This window comes from Glycine soja, chromosome 15 (assembly GCF_004193775.1).
Source record: "Glycine soja cultivar W05 chromosome 15, ASM419377v2, whole genome shotgun sequence".
NCBI lineage: Eukaryota > Viridiplantae > Streptophyta > Magnoliopsida > Fabales > Fabaceae > Glycine > Glycine soja.
Window position 1 is genome coordinate 29319872 of NC_041016.1, and position 19513 is coordinate 29339384.

The following is a 19513-nucleotide window of genomic DNA, read 5'->3' on the forward strand; positions in this document are numbered from 1 at the left end:
TTTATTTCTAATGAATGGATCTTAAACAAGTTATCTAAGGAGCTTATAAGGGGAAAAAAAACTGCAAAGGTAGTGCTCATGCCTTCTTTTTGGAATAGTGTGGTTTACACTCTTAAAGTCATGGCTTCACTTGTCATAGTGATTCGTCTTGTGGATGGTGAAAGGAAACCAGCCATGGGGTATATTTATGAAGCAATGGACAAGGCAAAAGAAACAATTATCAAGTCTTTCAACAACAATGAAAGCAAGTACAAAGATGTGTTTGCAATCATTGATAAAAGATGGAATTGTCAGCTTCATAGGCCATTGCATGCAACTTCCTACTTCTTAAATCCAGAGTTCTTTTATGACAACACTGATTTGGAGTTTGATTTTGAGGTCATCAATGGATTGTTTGATTGCATTAAGAAGTTGGTTCCATAATTTGATGTGCAACAAAAAATTTTAACTGAGTTGCATCTTTACAAGATTGGTGTTGAACACTTTGGTTGAGTTTGCAATGGATCAAAGGAAAACTCATTCTTCTAGTAAGAAACTTTTACCAAATGACAAATACTATACTATTTTTTTTTAAACGTATTAATGTTACAATTCAGAATTCTAAGTTATGCTCTTGGTTGGTATTGTAGCATATTGGTGGCGAATGTTTGGGTCACAAACTCCAAATTTGCAGAAGCTAGCTATCAAAATTTTGAGTTTGACTTGCAATGCTTCAAGATGTGAAAGAAATTGGAGTGTATTTGAGCAAGTAATTGTGACAAAACTCTAACTATGCTTTTTTCTTTAATTTTTATGGTCAAGTTTTTTTTGGAGTGTATTTGAGATTGAGATCAAGATCAAGATTTATTTGTTATGTTGTAGATTCATTCGAAAAAAAGAAATAGGCTTGAGCACAAGAAGTTGCATGATTTGGTGTCTGTCAAACACAACCAACAATTGAAGCAAAGATATTATGCAAGAGATGAAATTGATCCAATTTCTCTTAATGATATTGATGTGTGCAATGAATGGCTCATGGGAGAGATGGATGAAGATGATGATAATGATGTTGGAAATGATTTGGTATTTGAAGATGATGATGCACTAAATTGGGCATGGCATTGTCAAACTTACTATTCCCTATAATACAAGGTATGCTGAATGTACCTGGATCTTTACATTTTTCAGGAATTTGGGGGACAAATTTACCAATCAATGCGGAGACATTTCTGCACATGCTAATTCGTTTACTTCCTTTAAGCTTCCGCTTATTAGTGCATAGTTCCTTCAAGAATTTAGCATATCTTGGAATTTTCTTTATTGCATCCAGCAGAGGTATGTTTACCTCTACTTTTCTAAATGTTTCGAAGATCTCTTTCTCTGCCTCTTCCATTTTTGGTTGGAAACTACTCTTGGAGGGAATGGAAGAGGAGGGATGTGCTGCTTCTGCAAATCATAATTACCAGTGGAAGATTCACCTGCACAAAAATTGTTAGGTAAATTTTTGTCATCACCTTTTTCTTGAGTAGAGTGAAGTTTGGCAAGTTCATTTGCAGATGAGAAAGGTGCTACGGGTTGAGGTCCTTGACACTGCTTTCCCGACCTCAATGAAATGGCACTGACATTTTTGGGATTTTGGACAGCTTGAGAAGGCAGCTTGTCAGAATTCCGGGACTGTTGTTGATTTAATTGTGTAGCCAATTGTCCCATCTGATTAGTTAAGCTCTGAATGGAGGCTCTGGTCTCTTGTTGAAACTGCATATTCTGCATAGTCATTTGCCTCACAAGTTCTTTGAGGGAAGGTTGCGGAGGAGCGTCAACTGTTTGCTGTTTCTGGGGCTGTTGCTGTTGTTGGATTGGTGGAGGAATGTATGGTCTGCTTGGGCCAGCAGCATTTTGGAAGGAAGGAGCAGGCTGCTGTTGTTGTTGTTGAGGGCTAGACCATCTGAGATTAGGGTGATTCCTCCATCCAGGGTTGTATCTGTTGCTGGAGAGGTCATAATTGTTCTGCTGTGGTTGATTTTGCTGCTGAGGTTGAGGAGGTCTATTGTAAATGTTTGCAGCATAAGCTTCAAGCTGCTCAATTGCTCCAGGTTGCTGCATGGAAGGGCAGAGGTCTGTATGGTGGTCAACAAAGGAGCATAAACCACAGACTCTTGTGACTGGTACAGATTTCTGATTCAAGGCCAGCTGGGTTACCAAGTTAACCAATGCATCTAGTTTGCCTTTAAGCTTCTTAGTTTCAGATGATGCAGACGAGTTTGTAGCTACCTCATGCACTCCTCTAATGATTATGACATCATTTCTGGCGCTAAACTGTTGGGAGTTGGAAGCCATCTTCTCAATCAAGTTTCTGGCTTTAGCAGGAGTCATGTCTCCATGGGCGCCACCACTGGCAGCATCTATCATACTTCTCTCCATATTACTGAGTCCTTCATAAAAATATTGGAGAAGAAGCTGCTCCGAAATCTGATGGTGAGGGCAACCGGCACATAGTTTTTTAAATCTCTCCCAGTATTCATATAGGCTCTCTCCACTGAGTTGTCTAATACCTGAGATATCCTTCCTGATGGCCGTGGTCCTGGAAGCAGGGAAAAGTTTTTCTAAGAATACTCTCTTAAGGTCATCCTAGCTCGTGATGGACCTTGGAGCAAGGTAATATAGCCAGTCCTTTGCCACTCCCTCTAAAGAATGAAGAAAAGCCTTCAGAAATATGTGATCCTCTTGGACATCTGGGGGTTTCATGGTGGAGCAGACAATATGAAATTCTTTCCGATGTTTGTGCGGGTCTTCACCTGCAAGGCCATGAAACTTTGGAAGCAAATGGATCAATCCAGTTTTAAGAACATATGGGACATCCTCATCAGGGTATTGGATGCACAAGCTTTCGTAGGTGAAATCAGGTGCAGCCATTTCCCTTAGAGTCCTCTCACGGGGTGGAGGTTGTGCCATGTTCTCAGAATGTTCAAAATCAGAATGCTCAAAATTGTAATGCTCAAAATCAGGATGTTCAAAATCACCAATAATAGAATGCACAGATTCACCAGTAATGGAATGCTCAGGATGATCAAAAGGTATAAAATGATGCCTAACGAATCTATGAAATGTCCTATCTATCTCAGGATTAAAGGGTTGTAAGTCAGATGGATTGCCTCTAGTCATACACTACATTAAGCATGCACAACTAGTTGCCTTGTCATGTAAATGAAGGTGTAGGTTTGAACTACAGCTACCCTCAAATGATATCCAAATGACTTGACATTTTTTGAGCAACCTTATAAAATGATGAGAAGATAGCACATAAAATTTCAAACAAAAATTCAAAGTGTAACTATGGAAGCTAAAAATGGTAGGTTGAGAAAAATAAGTGAATAAAACTTGAAAAATAAAAAAATTTTGACATAATCACTTTTTTTGGCGATGGAGACCTCATGGCCGGCTGCCACTGCATAGGAAATTTTTTTCTACCCCAAATACATATATAATAATTGCGATTCTGATAACCAGAGCAAAAGTTATGGCCGTTTGAAGTTTTGACAAAAACAAAATTTGCTACTTTTTTGGAACTTCCAAATCTGACCAAACTAAAGGCTCTAGCTATTTTTCCCACAAAATATAGATTAAAAGAAGTTACCACAAAAAAATTCAGCCAAAAATAACAACCCTAGCTACTAAAACAAAAAACCCCAAATAATTCAGCATGGGTGGTCGCTAAAATCCGTCGCTACATGATTTCTACTACTACTCTGTTTTGTCGCAAGGAAAAGTGGTCGCTAGGTCCGTCGCAAAACACCATTCACAGCAAAACATCCAAAACTGAAACAGGGGAAGCGCTTAATAGGAAAACTAAAACAGAACATACACTAAACAAAATAACAAGACACTAAACAACACTACCACAAGGACTAACACCACACTGACAATTAAACATAAAACATGAAATAATTAAACACTAACACAACACTAGCTATTATGAACCTTTGGACATTGATCCTCGGCAATGGCGCCAAATTTGATCAAGGCCGTACCCGAATCAAATAAACATGAAAATGCAGTAACTAGGAAGTGATCCTAGGTCGTTTCCCAACGAGCAATGATAAACCAAATGTTCATAATATACTTGCAGTAACAGTAACGATTGGGGGGGGGGGGTTGTTTGTTTTGTGATTTAAAGAACAGAACAAGTAAACTGGAATACGAAACTAATAATATTAAAAACGGGTTGTTTCCTCTGATTCAGAAGCCATTCTCTTGTCCTGGGTTATGGAGAATTCATCCCTAACAGTTAACCACTTAATCCAACCCTATTTCAATTTACTAAGCGAAAATCAACTTAGGGTTGTCAATACGTGATTAGGAAACACATACACCAGTTAGCCCTTCATCCATTAAGCATGAACGCAAGTTAGGCTCAGAGGCAATTAATCGAACACGAAGCGTGCGCAGATTAATGTTAACGAATTTGGGTTAACTGGTGAAGGGAAAACTGCCAGGAAGCCACATTATAAACGAAACCTCAAAGAGAGTTGAGCTTCGTCCTCAAAAGGAAACAACACCAGAATATTTAGCCATCCATAGATTCAAACAGAAAACATAAATGAAACTAAAAGTAGAAACATAAACGAAGCAGAAACGTAAATGAAGGCAGAAAAAGAAACAAGAACGAAATTGTAATTAGAAGCAGAAAATGGAAAATTGCATTACGTAACAATAGCATTAGAACCAAAAAACGTAAAAGCCATAATCCTTATGCTCTGAATAATAGTCTAACAGAATAGCCTTCCACAAATCCCAAGGCTGCTATTTAAAAAGAGTCACTCAAAGTCACTGGGCCCTATTACAATATTCTGGCCCAAAACGAAATAAACATTGAACCACATAAAATAAAATTGCAATCTCCTAATTAGAAATTAACTAAGGTAAGCGCTGCTTTATTTGCCCTCTTCAAGTCCACAACCAAAATCTAGATTAAGCCCAATGTTTCATTAATTCCTGAAATTAGATTAAAAACATCAAATTAGCTAAATGAGCCCAAATAATAGAACTTCCTAATTAATTTGACAATTAAGACTAATCAGTAATTAAAAGGGTGCAAAAAGGGTTTAAGAAATAGAAGAAAATGATGGCACATCAGCGTGCCATCGGACACGATTGTGTCTGAATGGCGAAAAGGCATGCGGAATGACAATAATTTGTCTCCGCATGTCATCGGGCTCGCCGCCTCTGGATGACAAAAGGGTGCAGAATGACCATAATTTGTCTCCGCGTGCCATTGGACACGATTGTGTCTGAATGGCGAAAAGGTGTGCGGAATGACCATAATTTGTCTCCGCATGTCATTGGGCTCGCCGCCTCTTGATGACAAAAGATCGCAGAATGACCATAATTTGTCTCTGCGTGCCATCAGACACGATTGTGTCTGAATGGCGAAAAGGTGTGCGGAATGACCATAATTTGTCTCCGCATGCCACATGACCTCAGGGTCAATATGACAGAGATTGTGGGGCGGCCGACAAAAGCGATGCTCTTACTCCTACGTATCCTTAATGTGGAACTCAGACCGACGTAGTTATGGATAACTTGTGAGACTAAAATAGTCTCGGTGTTTTCTTCACTAAAATGCGAACATGCTTTAGTAAAGAGACAAAACTTCCAACTGATCAGAGCAACATATGCTTTTTTATGAAAAACAATGCGTCTATTGGGGAAGGAGAGTATGCTGATGAAATTTTCTCATAACCATAAATGAGATTTTGGATGTTAGCATTTCGTTTCTAAACGACCATTTAGAGGAAACACTGGGTCCAACAAAAATAGAAGAAAATGACTCAAAGTGTATCAATCTCACACGGGTAAGTGTTTCATCCTAATTCCGAACCATAGATATGTCATGACTCGATTTTGCAAATCATTTCCTATCAAATCAAAGATTACATGTGTGATCATGGATCAATAGGACTTTTTCTTGGGACTGGTTTGTTTCTTGTGGGAAATTTGGCTTTGAGTGTTCCCGGCCTTTTCCTTTTTTGTTTTTGTTTAGTGTGAGGTGAGCAAGTCACCGACACACAAGATTTTGGTTGGCAATCAAAGGGAGAGGACCACTTTAGGTTGTGGTTCCCTTTCTTTTCTTGTTTACTTGGTGACAATTCTGTATTGTTCAGATATTTTCTGGTCCAAAGACCTTTCTGCATATTTCTTCTGTTTTCTTCTGATCTTTGATCGGGAATTTTCTTTCTTTTTGCTTTCTCTCAATCTTTGATTGGGAATTTTCTCTTTGTTTTCTTCCGAGAGCAAGGATTGACATTCTCACCCTGGGTCAAGGTTTATGGTAAGTTGGGATTTCGGCTCAAGGCTTGTAGAACGACTGGACATGACATATGTCAGGGTTTGGTTTGGTTCAGGGATAAAGGGGATGTCCCACATTATTTCCACGACACAAATGCAACAATGATGATTTGGAAATTTTATGCAAAACTAGTCATGCATGCACCTATGGGGACACTCAAGTGTTGAAATTTTTTTGGTCATGTGATGCTAAGGCTCATGATTCATTTTCTCTACTTTAGTCAACCCATTTTTGGGCGTTCGGGAAAACTTTCACAGCATTCACCCTTCAGGTGTATACACATTTTTTCAAAAACTGGTTATGATTAGTGAATATTTTCAAAGAAAAGTTGGAAGTTATCTCCTTTCACAAGCATGTTGTCTTTTAGCTAGACAACTTTTTATTATTATTTTTTCTTTTTTTCTTCCTTCTTTTTCTTTTCTTGCTTGCTCTTTTTTTCTTTTTTTTTTCCTTTCCTTTTTTAAGTTATTATCATTTATCCATTTTCTCTCCCTTTTTTTTTTCTTTTTCTCTCTAAAAAGATCGTGCGGACGGGGGCGCACACTACCTACTTACGCCTAACCACAAGGTAAATGAAAAGAACGCATGAAATGGTAAGTCGCAAAAACGGTGACGAAATAACTGAGAGCGATAACGCCAAAAATTTCTTACAGAAACGAAAAATAATAATAGTAATGTTAGTAACCATATAGACAATAACATAAAACAATAATGTCAATAGCAATATAGACAATAACAGAAAACAGTAATCTAAATAATAAAAGTGTGGTGACCTCGGTCACGTGGCTCCGCTTCTTCCCAAGAAACCAAGCAAGTCCGTCATTTCTTCATCCATACGGGCCTCCTCAGCCTCACCGGGGGATCTTGCGGGCTCCTCCCCTGCCTGGGCCTCGGGCCAATCTTTGGGCCATGCGACCTTAGCCCCAAACTGCTCTGGAGTAGGGCATGCAAAAGGAGCAAAACCCTGCCCCTGTTGACTGAGGCTGAACCGGTAGAGACACTCATGTATCTGCACCTGCCCAAGTGGTTGGCCGCCTGCTAGCGAACCAAGTGCTGTAGATAACGCTCCATGCCTAGTGATCCAGCAGGATCAACCTGATGAGGTGGTGGTGGTGCGTCTACGGCCTGAGGTGCATCACCCTGCGCCTGCCTAGGCGTGCAATACTTCTCGATGAAGGCCCGGGTGATCGGCGGTCGGATCACCTTAGTGGGGGTGACGGGAACCCCGAACAACTGGCAGAGGCCCGTGATCAATGCCAGAAATACCAAGGCCCTGTTAGACTTATCCGGGTCTAGAGGGTGCCTGGTGGGTGGCATACCTACAAACAAATAGATGGTGTCAGCAATCACCTGGGCCACATGGACACTCATCCGTGTCAGGATGGCATACACCAACTGGCACTTCGGCAGAGGGAGATCAGAGTTATGATCGCTAGGCAAGACATTGCTGAGCAGCAATGCCATCCATGTCTGGGTCAAAGTGGTCATGCTGGTGCGCATGATCCGCACCCGCCTCCCTGCAGCGGTCCGGGCGAAATCCTGTCCCGGTGTGCATAACAACTGGGCAATGGCCTCCTCGTCAAACCCGTCAGCCCTGTTCCTTCTCTGGCTGAACTCGCACTGCTGGCCTTCCTGCAACACTAGCGGTTCACCCAGGAATTGGTTGAGGGCATCTGCGTCAAAGGGAATCCACTGACCCTTTACCCATGAACGCATGTCTCGCACTCCCTCCTCTGTGGACCAAGCATTAGCATAAAACTCCAGGACTAACTCAGGGTCAAACTTAGCCATAGGAGTCACCAGTGACATCCAATGCCTGCGAGCTATCTCCTCCTAAAAATCTGTATACTCATCCTCCCTGAGCTGGACGTGCCTCTCTCTGTGGAACGACCATCCTTTGATGGCCTCGAAGCGCTGCTGGTGCTCAGCGCTCCGGAAATGGTGGCTATCAAACTTGGGGGCGGCACTGGACCCTTCCACCGCGACGTCTCTCCTAGACCTCTTCGTGGAAAGCTTTGTCAGAGCCATTTCTTGCGAGGACAAACGTTTGGAAAGTTAATTTACAAGGAAGTGTCAATTTAAAGGCTGACCAAGTAACAATGGCAGACAATTGCTTCCAACACAAACATCAATTTAGGGAAAACGCACATACATACTTTTATTATCATACATGCACGCGAGATGCTCGGTTACCTAAAAAACATATTCATGCATACTCAAAGCATTTTGCTACCCAAATTATATACATGCATTTCTTTGCTAAACTTATACACATACATACTTGAAGTATTCCTGCTACCCAAAGATCATACACACACATGTCTTTGCTAAATTTGTACACATGCATATTCAAAGAATCTTTGCTACAAAAGAAATTACATTTCATGTGTATTCAAGTATCTTGCTACTCAAATTACATTTCAATTCAACAAGGTTTTTGGTGAGGTATCTTTTTGCTATCTATATGCAACATACATATATCTTGTGAGGTATTTTGCCACCTAATCTACATCTATGTGTGCATGATGAACAACATTCTCAAACATCTAGGTGTAAGGCAAACTAATGTGCCATCATTTTCTTCTATTTCTTAAACCCTTTTTGCACCATTTTAATTACTGATTAATCTTAATTGTCAAATTAATTAGGCAGTTTTATTATTTGGGCTCATTTAGCTAATTTGATGTTTTTAATCTAATTTCAGGAATTAATGAAACATTGGGCTTAATCTGGATTTTGGTTGTGGACTTGAAGAGGGCAAATAAAGCAGCGCTTACCTTAGTTAATTTCTAATTAGGGGATTGTAATTTTATTTTACGTGGTTCAGTGTTTATTTCGTTTTGGGCCAGAATATTGTAATAGGGCCCAGTGACTTTGAGTGACTCTTTTTAAATAGCAGCCTTGGGATTCGTGCAAGGCTATTCTGTTAGACTATTATTCAGAGCATAGGGTTTATGGCTTTTACGTTTTTCTGTTCTAATGATACTTTTCACGTAATGCAATTTTCCATTTTCTGGACATAGTTTGAAACACAAAGTGAGGACCGAAACCTCAATTGCATATTCTTTTCATTTAAAAGACTGTGATGAGAAATTACAACGGACAAGAATCCCTAGGGGAAACCAAGAAGGACATACACAAAAATAAAAGAACATGCAGCGACTTCCTCAATTGCCCCAGATCCTAAGCGTAGTATCGCTAGACAACATCGGAGTTCATGGGTGAAGGTAGCTCCTCGCCATCCATGTTGGTGAGCACCAGAGCCCCTTCGGAAAAAGCCTTTTTTACAAGGAAAGGTCTTTCGTAGTTCGGGGCCCACTTCCCTCAATTATCTTCAACGACGTGGGACACCTTTTTCAGCACAAGGTCCCCTTCATGGAACTTGCGTGAGCGCACCTTCTTGTCGAACGCATTCTTCATCCTTTGTTGATACAGGCGTCCATGGCTCATGGTCGTCAAGCGCTTACCTTCAATAAGGTTGAGTTGGTCGTAGCGTGTTTGAGCCCACTCTGATTCTTCTAGGCCCGATTCCGCTAGTATCCTCTGGGAAGGGACCTCTACCTCAAACGGGAGTACCGCTTCCATCCCATAAACCAAGGAGTACGGTGTTGCCCCAGTAGAAGTTCGTACCGAGGTTCGGTATCCATGCAGGGCAAAAGGCAACATCTCATGCCAATCTTTGTACGACACTGTCATCTTCTGAATAATTTTCTTAATATTCTTATTGGTTGCTTCCACGACATGGGATAAACTCATTTTATTCAGAAAGTTATAACTAGTCAAGATCAGAGCGACAATACAAACTTCCTAGTGGTTTCTAATTATATGGGCCATTAAGTCTATCATATGTTGACAATAGTTGAGAAGTCCGTAGATCTCCTCGGGGGCGGAGTAGGTGTCCGCCATTGCTTTGGCCCTGGTTAGGGGAAGTTCTTGACTCCCGTTCAACGTAAGAGCAAATCGGTCCATCCACATTGTTGCCTCTTGATGTAACGAGTCGATCACCCTTCCTCTAGCCTCCTTTTCCACGTACACTTGGGCATACTCGTCCGCCACTTTATGCTCGTAGGCCGTGGCTAGATTTAGTTCTTCTTGGTACTTGCTGACGATGGCTAACATGTTGGTTTCTGTCTCGCATAAATGCTAAGACAAGTTTCTTTTGGACCTTGAGCAAGCAGCTAACTCCTTTTTCAAGACCATGCTATGTGCTCGTGATTGGTCTCTCTCTTCCCTTCGAAGCTTGAGCTCACTGTTGCTGCCCCACAAAGCTCCACGGAATTTGTCTCGGCCATGCTCTTCCTTGCGAGTCCTCTTGGTTTCTTGTTCAAGGGCTCTTGCGGTAGCTGCATTTTCTTCTCGTAACTCAACACACTCTTTTCGGACGTCTATAGCGACCAAATTGAATTTTTCTTTGGCAATTCTTGCTTTTCCTAGTTCGGTTTTTAGAGGTCGGACTTCTTCATCCTCTTCCGGAGCTTCGAAGTTCTCCTCATTGATAATTTTCAACTTGGAGAGCCAATCTAACCCTCGTGTATGAACTTTCAGCCATTCATGATAACCACCGATGATGCCATTACGGATGCCCCTAAGTTCTTTATCTTTCCTTAACGGGCCTTCCCACGCCTTATGGACTCTTTGTATAACCTTGAAACCTTGCGCGCCGAAATCTCTCACAAGGCAAGGAAAAAGGCTTTTTTCCGCCGGTGCTCCCCTCATAGGGTACCCTAACTGTCATATAGCAAGTGCGGGATTGTAGTTAATGCAACCCCTCATTCCTATCAACGGGATGTTTGGGTAGTCCCCACATGAGAAGAGAACTCCCTCCTTTCCTTCCTTCCATTGAGAAAACCAGTTGATTGTTCTGCCTCTTATCCCAGCCAAGTGTTGGTCCCAATCTACTATTCTTTTTTCGACACACGAGCGATGGCTTCGGAGCGGACATGGATGCCTTATGTCTTGTTGGAATAGGTGCGAAACCAACCATACACAAAGAGCGGGTAAACAATAGATTATTCGTGTGCTATTCTTCTTGCACCTTTGGTCAAATGTGTCAAATAAGTCTGCCAAGATAGCTACCACCGGGCTTTCTTTGCTATGGTGATATGCAAGAAAAGCATCAATTGCGACTACGTCCACCAAACCGTCCACGTTTGGAAAGAGGACAACCCCAAAGATTAGCAATGTTAATACATCCATAAACGGGACCCACTCCTCTTGATTCGCCATATCCCTTGCCTTGCCTTCTAAGTACTTTCGTGGTAGGCCCACTACACCGTTTCGAGTTTGCTTTACACGATCCAATTCTCTTGCTGAATCCCTGATCACAACTGCAATCTTGCTCAAGGAGGGAAGAAACCCAGAGAAAAGGTACAGTTTCCTTCCCCCAAGAGGACATCCTAGAATCTCCTCAAATTCTTCAATAGTCGGTACTAATTGGAAGTCTCCAAACGTGAAGCATCTCAAAGGCTGGTCATAGTATTGGGTGAGTGATACAACGGCTTCCGTGGATATCTCTGCTATGGTCAAATCTAAAATCTTTCCGTACGCCTTGCGAAAGGCTTGCATTTGGATAGGTCCCGTCAACCGCCCCAACTCCTTAATGCTGGTGATATCTAGGCCCTTAATCTTGACTTGATAAAACCTTTTTCTAGTTTGATTTGTTCCCATGTTTTACTAAAGTGAAACAAAAACCCAGTGCGAATCAAAACTCCAACATCTATCATGGGTGGAATGGATGAATGCATGAAGAAATGCATATGACACAGATGCAATTTATGAATACGGGAGCCCAGGAAATTGTCTCCTTCTTAGATACAACGTCTTAGGGTAGCACGGTGCCCGACGTATGTATTTAAGAAGGTGACACGGACCTTTCGTTGGTTTGCCAAAGATGGGGATCAAGACGAAACCCGAACATGATAAGGCACAAGATGGGAATGTACATAGTACGACACTATCCACAAACAAATATAATCAAAGGGGTACACAATATTTGACTACATGCATGGCAGTGTGGAAAATGGCACGCAGCGTGTTTGTTTCGTGCCCCAATTTTAGGGACCTACATGGGAGGGAGCTAAAAGGGCTTTTAGTGTTAATTCCCAAGGTGGTCATATCTCTCTTGATGGTCTCTAGAGGTATCATCCCCTTCGAAGAACATATTGCAGCAGTAGGGACTACTAGCAACAATATGTTATCAAAGAGAAAAACTCTAGATGAGGGTTCACTGTAATCAAGCAAGTCAGAGACCTAGCATGATCACAGATTCACCTCCACTCCTTATGTTCCCACAAACCCGGGTATAGGGCCCATTTTCAACTCACCATGTGTGCAAATAGTGTTGGTGTTTGTGTGCATCAAATGAATAAATATTTACCTCATGCATACATTTTAAAACACACTAAAAGCATCAAAAGAGTTTATATACACAAGAACATAAGAAAAAAGACAAAGAAAAAGAACAAAAGTGAAGTCATAGTAAAGAAAGCACACTGATTGATTGGCCTAACTCTCTAACAATAGTCCCCAGCGGAGTCGCCAACTGTCGCAACCTACCCTTCGATGGGAGGGCGACACGAGACTCACGGATGCATCTTCCAAGAAAGGAAAATGTGCGGAGTCGCCACCAACGTTTATTTGAGGAAAACGTCAGAAAAACCGGAAAAAGACGTGATTTGCGAACTTTAAGTGAAAGGTTTGGGAGTTGTATTTGTGGCGTCCCTAAATAATGATTGGTTTAATAGTAATAAATTAAATAGCAGAAACCATGGGAATTTTTTTTTCTCTTTTTTTTTCGCACTGTTATTCATTTCACGGTAATTAATTTCAGAAGGAAAATTATCACTATAGAGTCCTGAATGGGCAGTTCACAACTCTATTCGGATTCATTTCTTTCTGATCATTCATAACCTCCAAACTATTTTTCTCTTTCAAAAAAAATATACCAGCCATCATTTTAGGTCGTAACATGAGAAATAATAAGGTGCGTTCGGTAAACTCTTTTCAATATAAAGTTTATTAACATTTCTTTTTCAAATAACAAGATAAAACATAATTGTTTTCATCATAAAAAACTATCCAAAATATGGGAGTTTGCAAAATAGCACAGTGACATCCAGAGCAAAGGTAACAACTGTGGTGGCTTCAACCACAATATATACAATCATCAAAATTTCTATACAAGAGGTCTACCCAACCAAAAATCAAAAGAGTAAACCTAGCAGTATGAACTAGATACACCCACCCATAAAAAGTATATACGCCTAATCTAAGGAGCCGTCTGCTATGATGAAGAGTCGTCACTATTCACTATCCCTCTAGGGCCACTCTCCTCTGTAGAGTCTGCCTCAGATGCTGACATAATGTCCTCTGGAGAATCAACATCAGGGAGTGGGTCCTCATCATCCTCTGGTAAGTCAGGGGCATCCATGCAGGTTTAGGAGGTATCTCCTCTGGGTCCTGTTCAAGATCCTCTTCAGAGGATGACACCTCTACCACTTGAACTGGCTCAACTAGTCGATATGGAGTAGGTGTAGGTAGTATCCACTCCACAGGCTGCTGAAGTGTGCGTGCGGGTTGCTCCGGATGTACTAGCGAAGTAGCAGTGAGTCAAATTATGCCACGGAATCGGCACCTCTCATTGCCTTCAAGGGTCTCCCAAACACCCTCTAGGCATTCCATCACAACGCGATCATGGATCAACTGCACTGCCATCGCGATCTACAAGAGATAAAAGAAAGAGGGTAGACTCTTTCACAAGAAATCAAACTACATAGGTAACAATACAATGCATCCCATAACGACTACGCACAGTCAAAATGTCTTTTTCAAGAGATTTCCTCTCTGGTAATCGATTACCAAAGTATGTAATCGATTACCAGTGCCCAAAAACGAATTACAACAGCCTTGGCACATTGGAACCTAAAAGTTACACTGTGTAATCGATTACACATAAATGATAATCGATTACCAGTAGCATATATCACTATGTAATCGATTACACACAATTGGTAATCGATTACCAGTAGCATATAACACTGTGTAATCGATTACACACAATTGGTAATCGATTACTAGAAGCTACTGAACGTCCTGCTTCAATTTTTAAACCCTGTAATCGATTACACATGAACGATAATCGATTACCAGAGGGAATTTTTCAGATAACAACCCAAGATAGATAGCTAGCCAGCCGCCACACAAGCCTCCTTGCTTCGTGGACTTTTGTTCCTTTATTGGTTGACTGCCAGGAGCTTGCCTGCTTAGGTACGTCACAGGTTCTCACTGGCTTACTATGCCCGGGTTGGGTCGAGATTGGCCAAGCTTGGTTTTGGGCAATAGCACCCCACCTGACGTCCCCAAGGTCTCCTGACCCCCGCGACATATCCTGAGGTACCACTCTGTGGTCAACTAATAAAAGTTGGAAGACTGACTCTTACACGCTTTCTCACACCGAGCTTATTGGGTTATGGGGCACCCGTCATATGTGGTACTAGGTGGCGATCGGGCGATGGCGCAAAGCAAACATCCCATTTCCACAAGCCCAGGCATAAGCACACCATCCCCAGTTGCCCACCTTTAAATTTAGCTCATGTACATGTACGTAGCCTTCTCCTCATTCCTCTCATCACCGGGTCCCCATCAACCTCTCCAAGCTTTCACAATATCCAAACAATTCAATTCCATTTGTCATGAAACTACCATAAAAAAAACGAGTGGAGGCAGAAATATTTACACAAGATTCATTCGAATTCCATAGAGTTTTTCTTACACTCATACCTCAGTAAAATCCTCTTCGTTCCGATTCGTTAACCATTGGATCGCCTTGAAACTTTAACTGGGGGTTCCTAATACAGAAATCTAAGTTTTGACCGTTGGGATATGCTAAAGAATGTCTAGAACACGAGATATACTACCTTTCCCGTGATAGTAGAAACTAGCACTGCACAACCATTTTTTTTCCTGCATAATTGGCAGATTTGCTGCACAATTTGACAGCTTTTCTGCATAATTTTGCAGATTTTCGAAATCTAGCTTACATGCATCCAATTCCACTCAAATTGGATCCTACAAGTCCTAAACCATGTATAAATCACATTCAAGCCAAAAACAAACTTCAACCAAGTTAAAGCAAAACATAGGTATCCAAAACCCACCAAATTTAGTGAATTTTCAAGGTTTGAAAGGTGAAAATGAAAATTGGGTGATTTTGGGGTAAACTCTCATCTTCATCAAGTCTATAACATTGAATTAGACCTGCTCAAACTGATTTTAAAGTAAAATCTCCCCCTATTCAAAATTTGACCTCTCAACACTCAATTTACACTATAAATGGCTCTTTTCTGTCACATTTGCCACTCATTTTCCTCATTTTCTCTGGCCAAGCTTTCCTACAAGTTCTAATTGACATTCTAAACTAGAATCAACTCACTTTAAACTCAAATTTCCACTAACCCAAAATTTGACTTTCTAAACCTCAAAATCTCACCCTTTTCCCATCTACAACACTACCATTTTCACATTTAACTCTAAGCTAACTCTCCCCATCCTCTCTACCAGTTTTCTATCTACATTTTAAGCACACATATATCTCAAAACATCATTATTGAACCCTAAATCAACATGGGCAGTTTTGCTTACATCAAACATGTCAAGTTTAGCATAATTACAACAATTTCCTTCACAAACAACTACCCTAAAGCAATAACCTAGTAGAACTACCCATTATAGCTCCCAAGAACCCAACACCCACAGATTTCAAGTGAGAAGAAGTCCACCCTTACCTGAAATTGAAGGTCCCACGAAGTAGAGGTAGGCTCTTAGACTCCAAAAACAGCTTTTCCTTCCAATTTGGTGTGGAAATGAAGAGGAATTTGGAACTTCAAAAGAGACAACAATGGTGGAGAAGAAAAGGAAGAAAAAGCAACATGGAGGGAGAAAGAGGGGCTGTTGGAAGTTTCTAAAGAAAGAGAGAGAAGATTTGGGCTTTTTAAAAAACTGGTTTTTCTTTTCTTTTTCATTTTCTTTTCAAAAGAAATTCCACATGTCCTTGTTTAATTGGAGCTAAAAGGGTCCACCTTTTCCTTTGATTTGACCACATACTCAGCCATAAAAGAAGAAAAAAAAAAACTGGACCTTTTTGGATGCTGAAATCCAGCCTCAGTTTGCGTGCCACCTCTCTGGTTCCAGTTCTTCGCGTTTCTCTGCACCCGTTGGGGCCCGTTTTCAAAGGTAGGCAATATATATATCAAAATGCTCAGAATGAGACCCTGAGCGTGGTTCAGAGGTTGGTTTTTTTTAATTATAAGTTGCACGCAAAACGATAATTTTTAGATTAATTAATTGCGAATTAATCTATAACCGTCCAATCATGGGTTACTCTTCGTTAATTAGTCTCACCCGCATATTTCTCCCCCAAATGTACATACTTCTACTTCTACCAAGAATATATATATATATACACTGAATAATATATATATATATATATATATATATATATATATATATATATATATATATATATATAATTATTTAAATGTAATACTTACAAAATTCTGGGTAGAAATTCCAGGATGTCATAGTATTTACGCACAGGGAAGGTATTAGCACCCCACGCGTTCGTCACAAGGGACGACAACCTTTAATCAAGTGTGCAAATATGACTTCAATTTGTGTTATCTTCCCTTTTTTACGCTTTTTATGCCTTTTATATATTTTTTATCTTTTTGTGGTCGACAAGGGTGTTTCCCTTACTCCTATGTATTCCTCAATTGTGGTAAGGAAATCATACCTACGTAGTTCTTTGACAACTAAACGTTGGTTAAATTATTTTTATCCTTTTTTGCAAGATATATTTTGATTGAATGAAAGGTCATTTAAGGCGTTGGACCATTAAACAATCTTTCGATTCTTTTGAAAGGAGAGAAAACATTAAGGCATTGGACCATTAATGATCTCTTGTTTTTTTGAAAGAGGTAACAAAGCTACGTGTTGATTTTAGGCTTTAGAAATCCACGTTTAACCAATGAAAGCGGAAAAGACCATTTCAAGGCGTTGGACCTTAAAAATGGCTTTTTAGGTGATGACAAAAGTTTGATTTATGAATTGATTTTAGCCTTAGTTTCACTTTGGTTATTAGTCAATTCGACTAAGAAAGAAAAATCCCAAAGAAAAATGTCCGATTGATTTTTTTGATTATTTTATTAAAAGATATTTTTTTATTATCATATTATTATTTTGCCTCTTTTTGGTTTTAAACGTGGTTACGACATGACAGAACGGTCGGATTTCATTTTAACAGAAATTAAAAGATGTTACAATTCAAATGAACGGTGGAAATTTGTTTTATTTTTGATTAGGCGAGAAAACGACTTAAATAAATGACTAAAGCACATCAAAAGGGGGTACGGAAAGAAAATGAAATAAAAATAAAAGCATGCGAAATAGATGGGGACCTCTAAGGGTACATAGAATGAATTGAAAAGTTCGATTTCGGGAACTTACCGGTTGAAGATCGAAGAACGACGAAGAACGAACGAAGAACGATGAAGAACGGTGGAAAACCTTCGTGAAATCGCCCACGGAAACGTCTCGGAAGCGTTACGGAAGCGCCTCGGCTTGGATTTTCTTCACAAAAACATTTTTTCTCACTAATTTTAAGTGATTCTCAGATACCAGGAAGGTTGAACATTTTTGTTCTGCCCTCCTCCCTCTATTTATAGGGGAAAAGAGGGTGGTGGTTGCCGCCCAGCTCGCCCAGGCGAGCTTGGTTGCTTCCACCAGAAGGCACCGCCTTCTGTTGGAAGATCCTGGAAGGCCCAAGTGGGCCTGATTGCTATTTGTACCCCCTATTTACTAAATACACCCCCTACCCCCCTTTTTTTGCTGATTCTTTTTCCGTAACGTTACGAAACTTTACGAATTATGTAACGATACTTGTTTTCTTTCCGTAATGTCACAAAACCTTACAGATTATGCAATCATCCCTTCTTTGGCTTCCAGAATGTTATGGAACTTTACGGATTGCGCCTTAACACGTCCTTTCAACTCCCGACATGTCGCGCAACTTCACGGATTGCCTAACGATGGGTGTCAAGTACCTCGAAGTGGTCAAGCAAGGGTCGCACCCCAACAAACAGATGATCCCCGGACGAAATTAGGGTATGACACTTGCTGTCTTTTTTTAGAATCCCTAAAAAAGTGGTGCAAAAGATAGTTACTATTCAGAGAAATTTTCTATGGGGAGGTGATTTTGAGGCCAACAAGATCCCTTGGGTGAAATGGGACACAATTTGTCTTCCTAAGAACAAATGGGGGTTAGGGATTAAAGACTTGATCAAATTTAATGAGGCTTTGCTTGGCAAATGGGGTTAGGAGTTGGCTAATAATCAGAACCAGTTTTGGGCAAGAATTTTATTGTCTAAATATGGCGGTTGGAATGAATTGCTCTCTTGTAGAAACAATAGTGATTTCTCTCATTGGTGGAAAGATCTAAAGATTGTATTTCAGCAGCAGGACAACAATAGCATCATCAATAATTTGAGATGGAGGGTGGGTTGTGGATTCAAAATCAGGTTTTGGAAGGACAAGTGGATGGGTGATGATTTAACTCTCCAAGACAAATATTCTACTCTGTATCAAATGAGTAGACAGCAGAATTCTACAATCAACTTAATGGGTGACTTTGTTGAGGATAGATGGGAATGGAAGCTAAATTAGAGGAGAAACTTTTTTGACCACAAAATTGACATGGTAGCAACATTCTTGGCTGAGATTGAGAATGTTCACATCCAACATTCTAGCTTGGATATTCTAACATGGAGGGCTGATCCTAGTGGTATTTATTCCACAAAGTCAGCTTATAAACTGTTGAAGGAAGCTGATAGTGGTGCTATTGAGGATAGTGCATCAAAGATCATTTGGAATCTGAAAATTCCTCCAAGAGCAATTGCTTTCTCATGGAGATTATTCAAAAACAAATTACCTACTAGGGCTAACCTTAGAAGGAGACAGGTGGATATGCCTTCCTATAGTTGTCCTTTATGTGAATCTAAAGAGGAAATTTCCAGCCATGTTATGTTCACTTGCACCAACACTAGGATTCTATGGTGGAAGGCTTTGAGATGGGTTAATAGAGTGGGCCCTTTTCCCATAGAGCCAAAGAATCACTTCCTGCAATTCTCTCACTGA

General features: G+C 40.5%; 1 protein-coding gene and 1 non-coding gene across 2 annotated transcripts; both read left to right on the forward strand.

Moving 5' to 3' along the window:
- Nucleotides 1-2446: 2446 nt before the first annotated feature.
- LOC114388846 lies at nt 2447-2553 on the forward strand. The gene has a single exon (XR_003661635.1). It is a non-coding gene; the product is annotated as a small nucleolar RNA R71 (small nucleolar RNA).
- A 16519-nt stretch (nt 2554-19072) lies between these two features.
- LOC114386046 lies at nt 19073-19513 on the forward strand. Its single transcript, XM_028346056.1, has one exon. It carries the CDS (start codon nt 19073-19075, stop codon nt 19511-19513), a length of 441 nt encoding a protein of 146 aa, XP_028201857.1.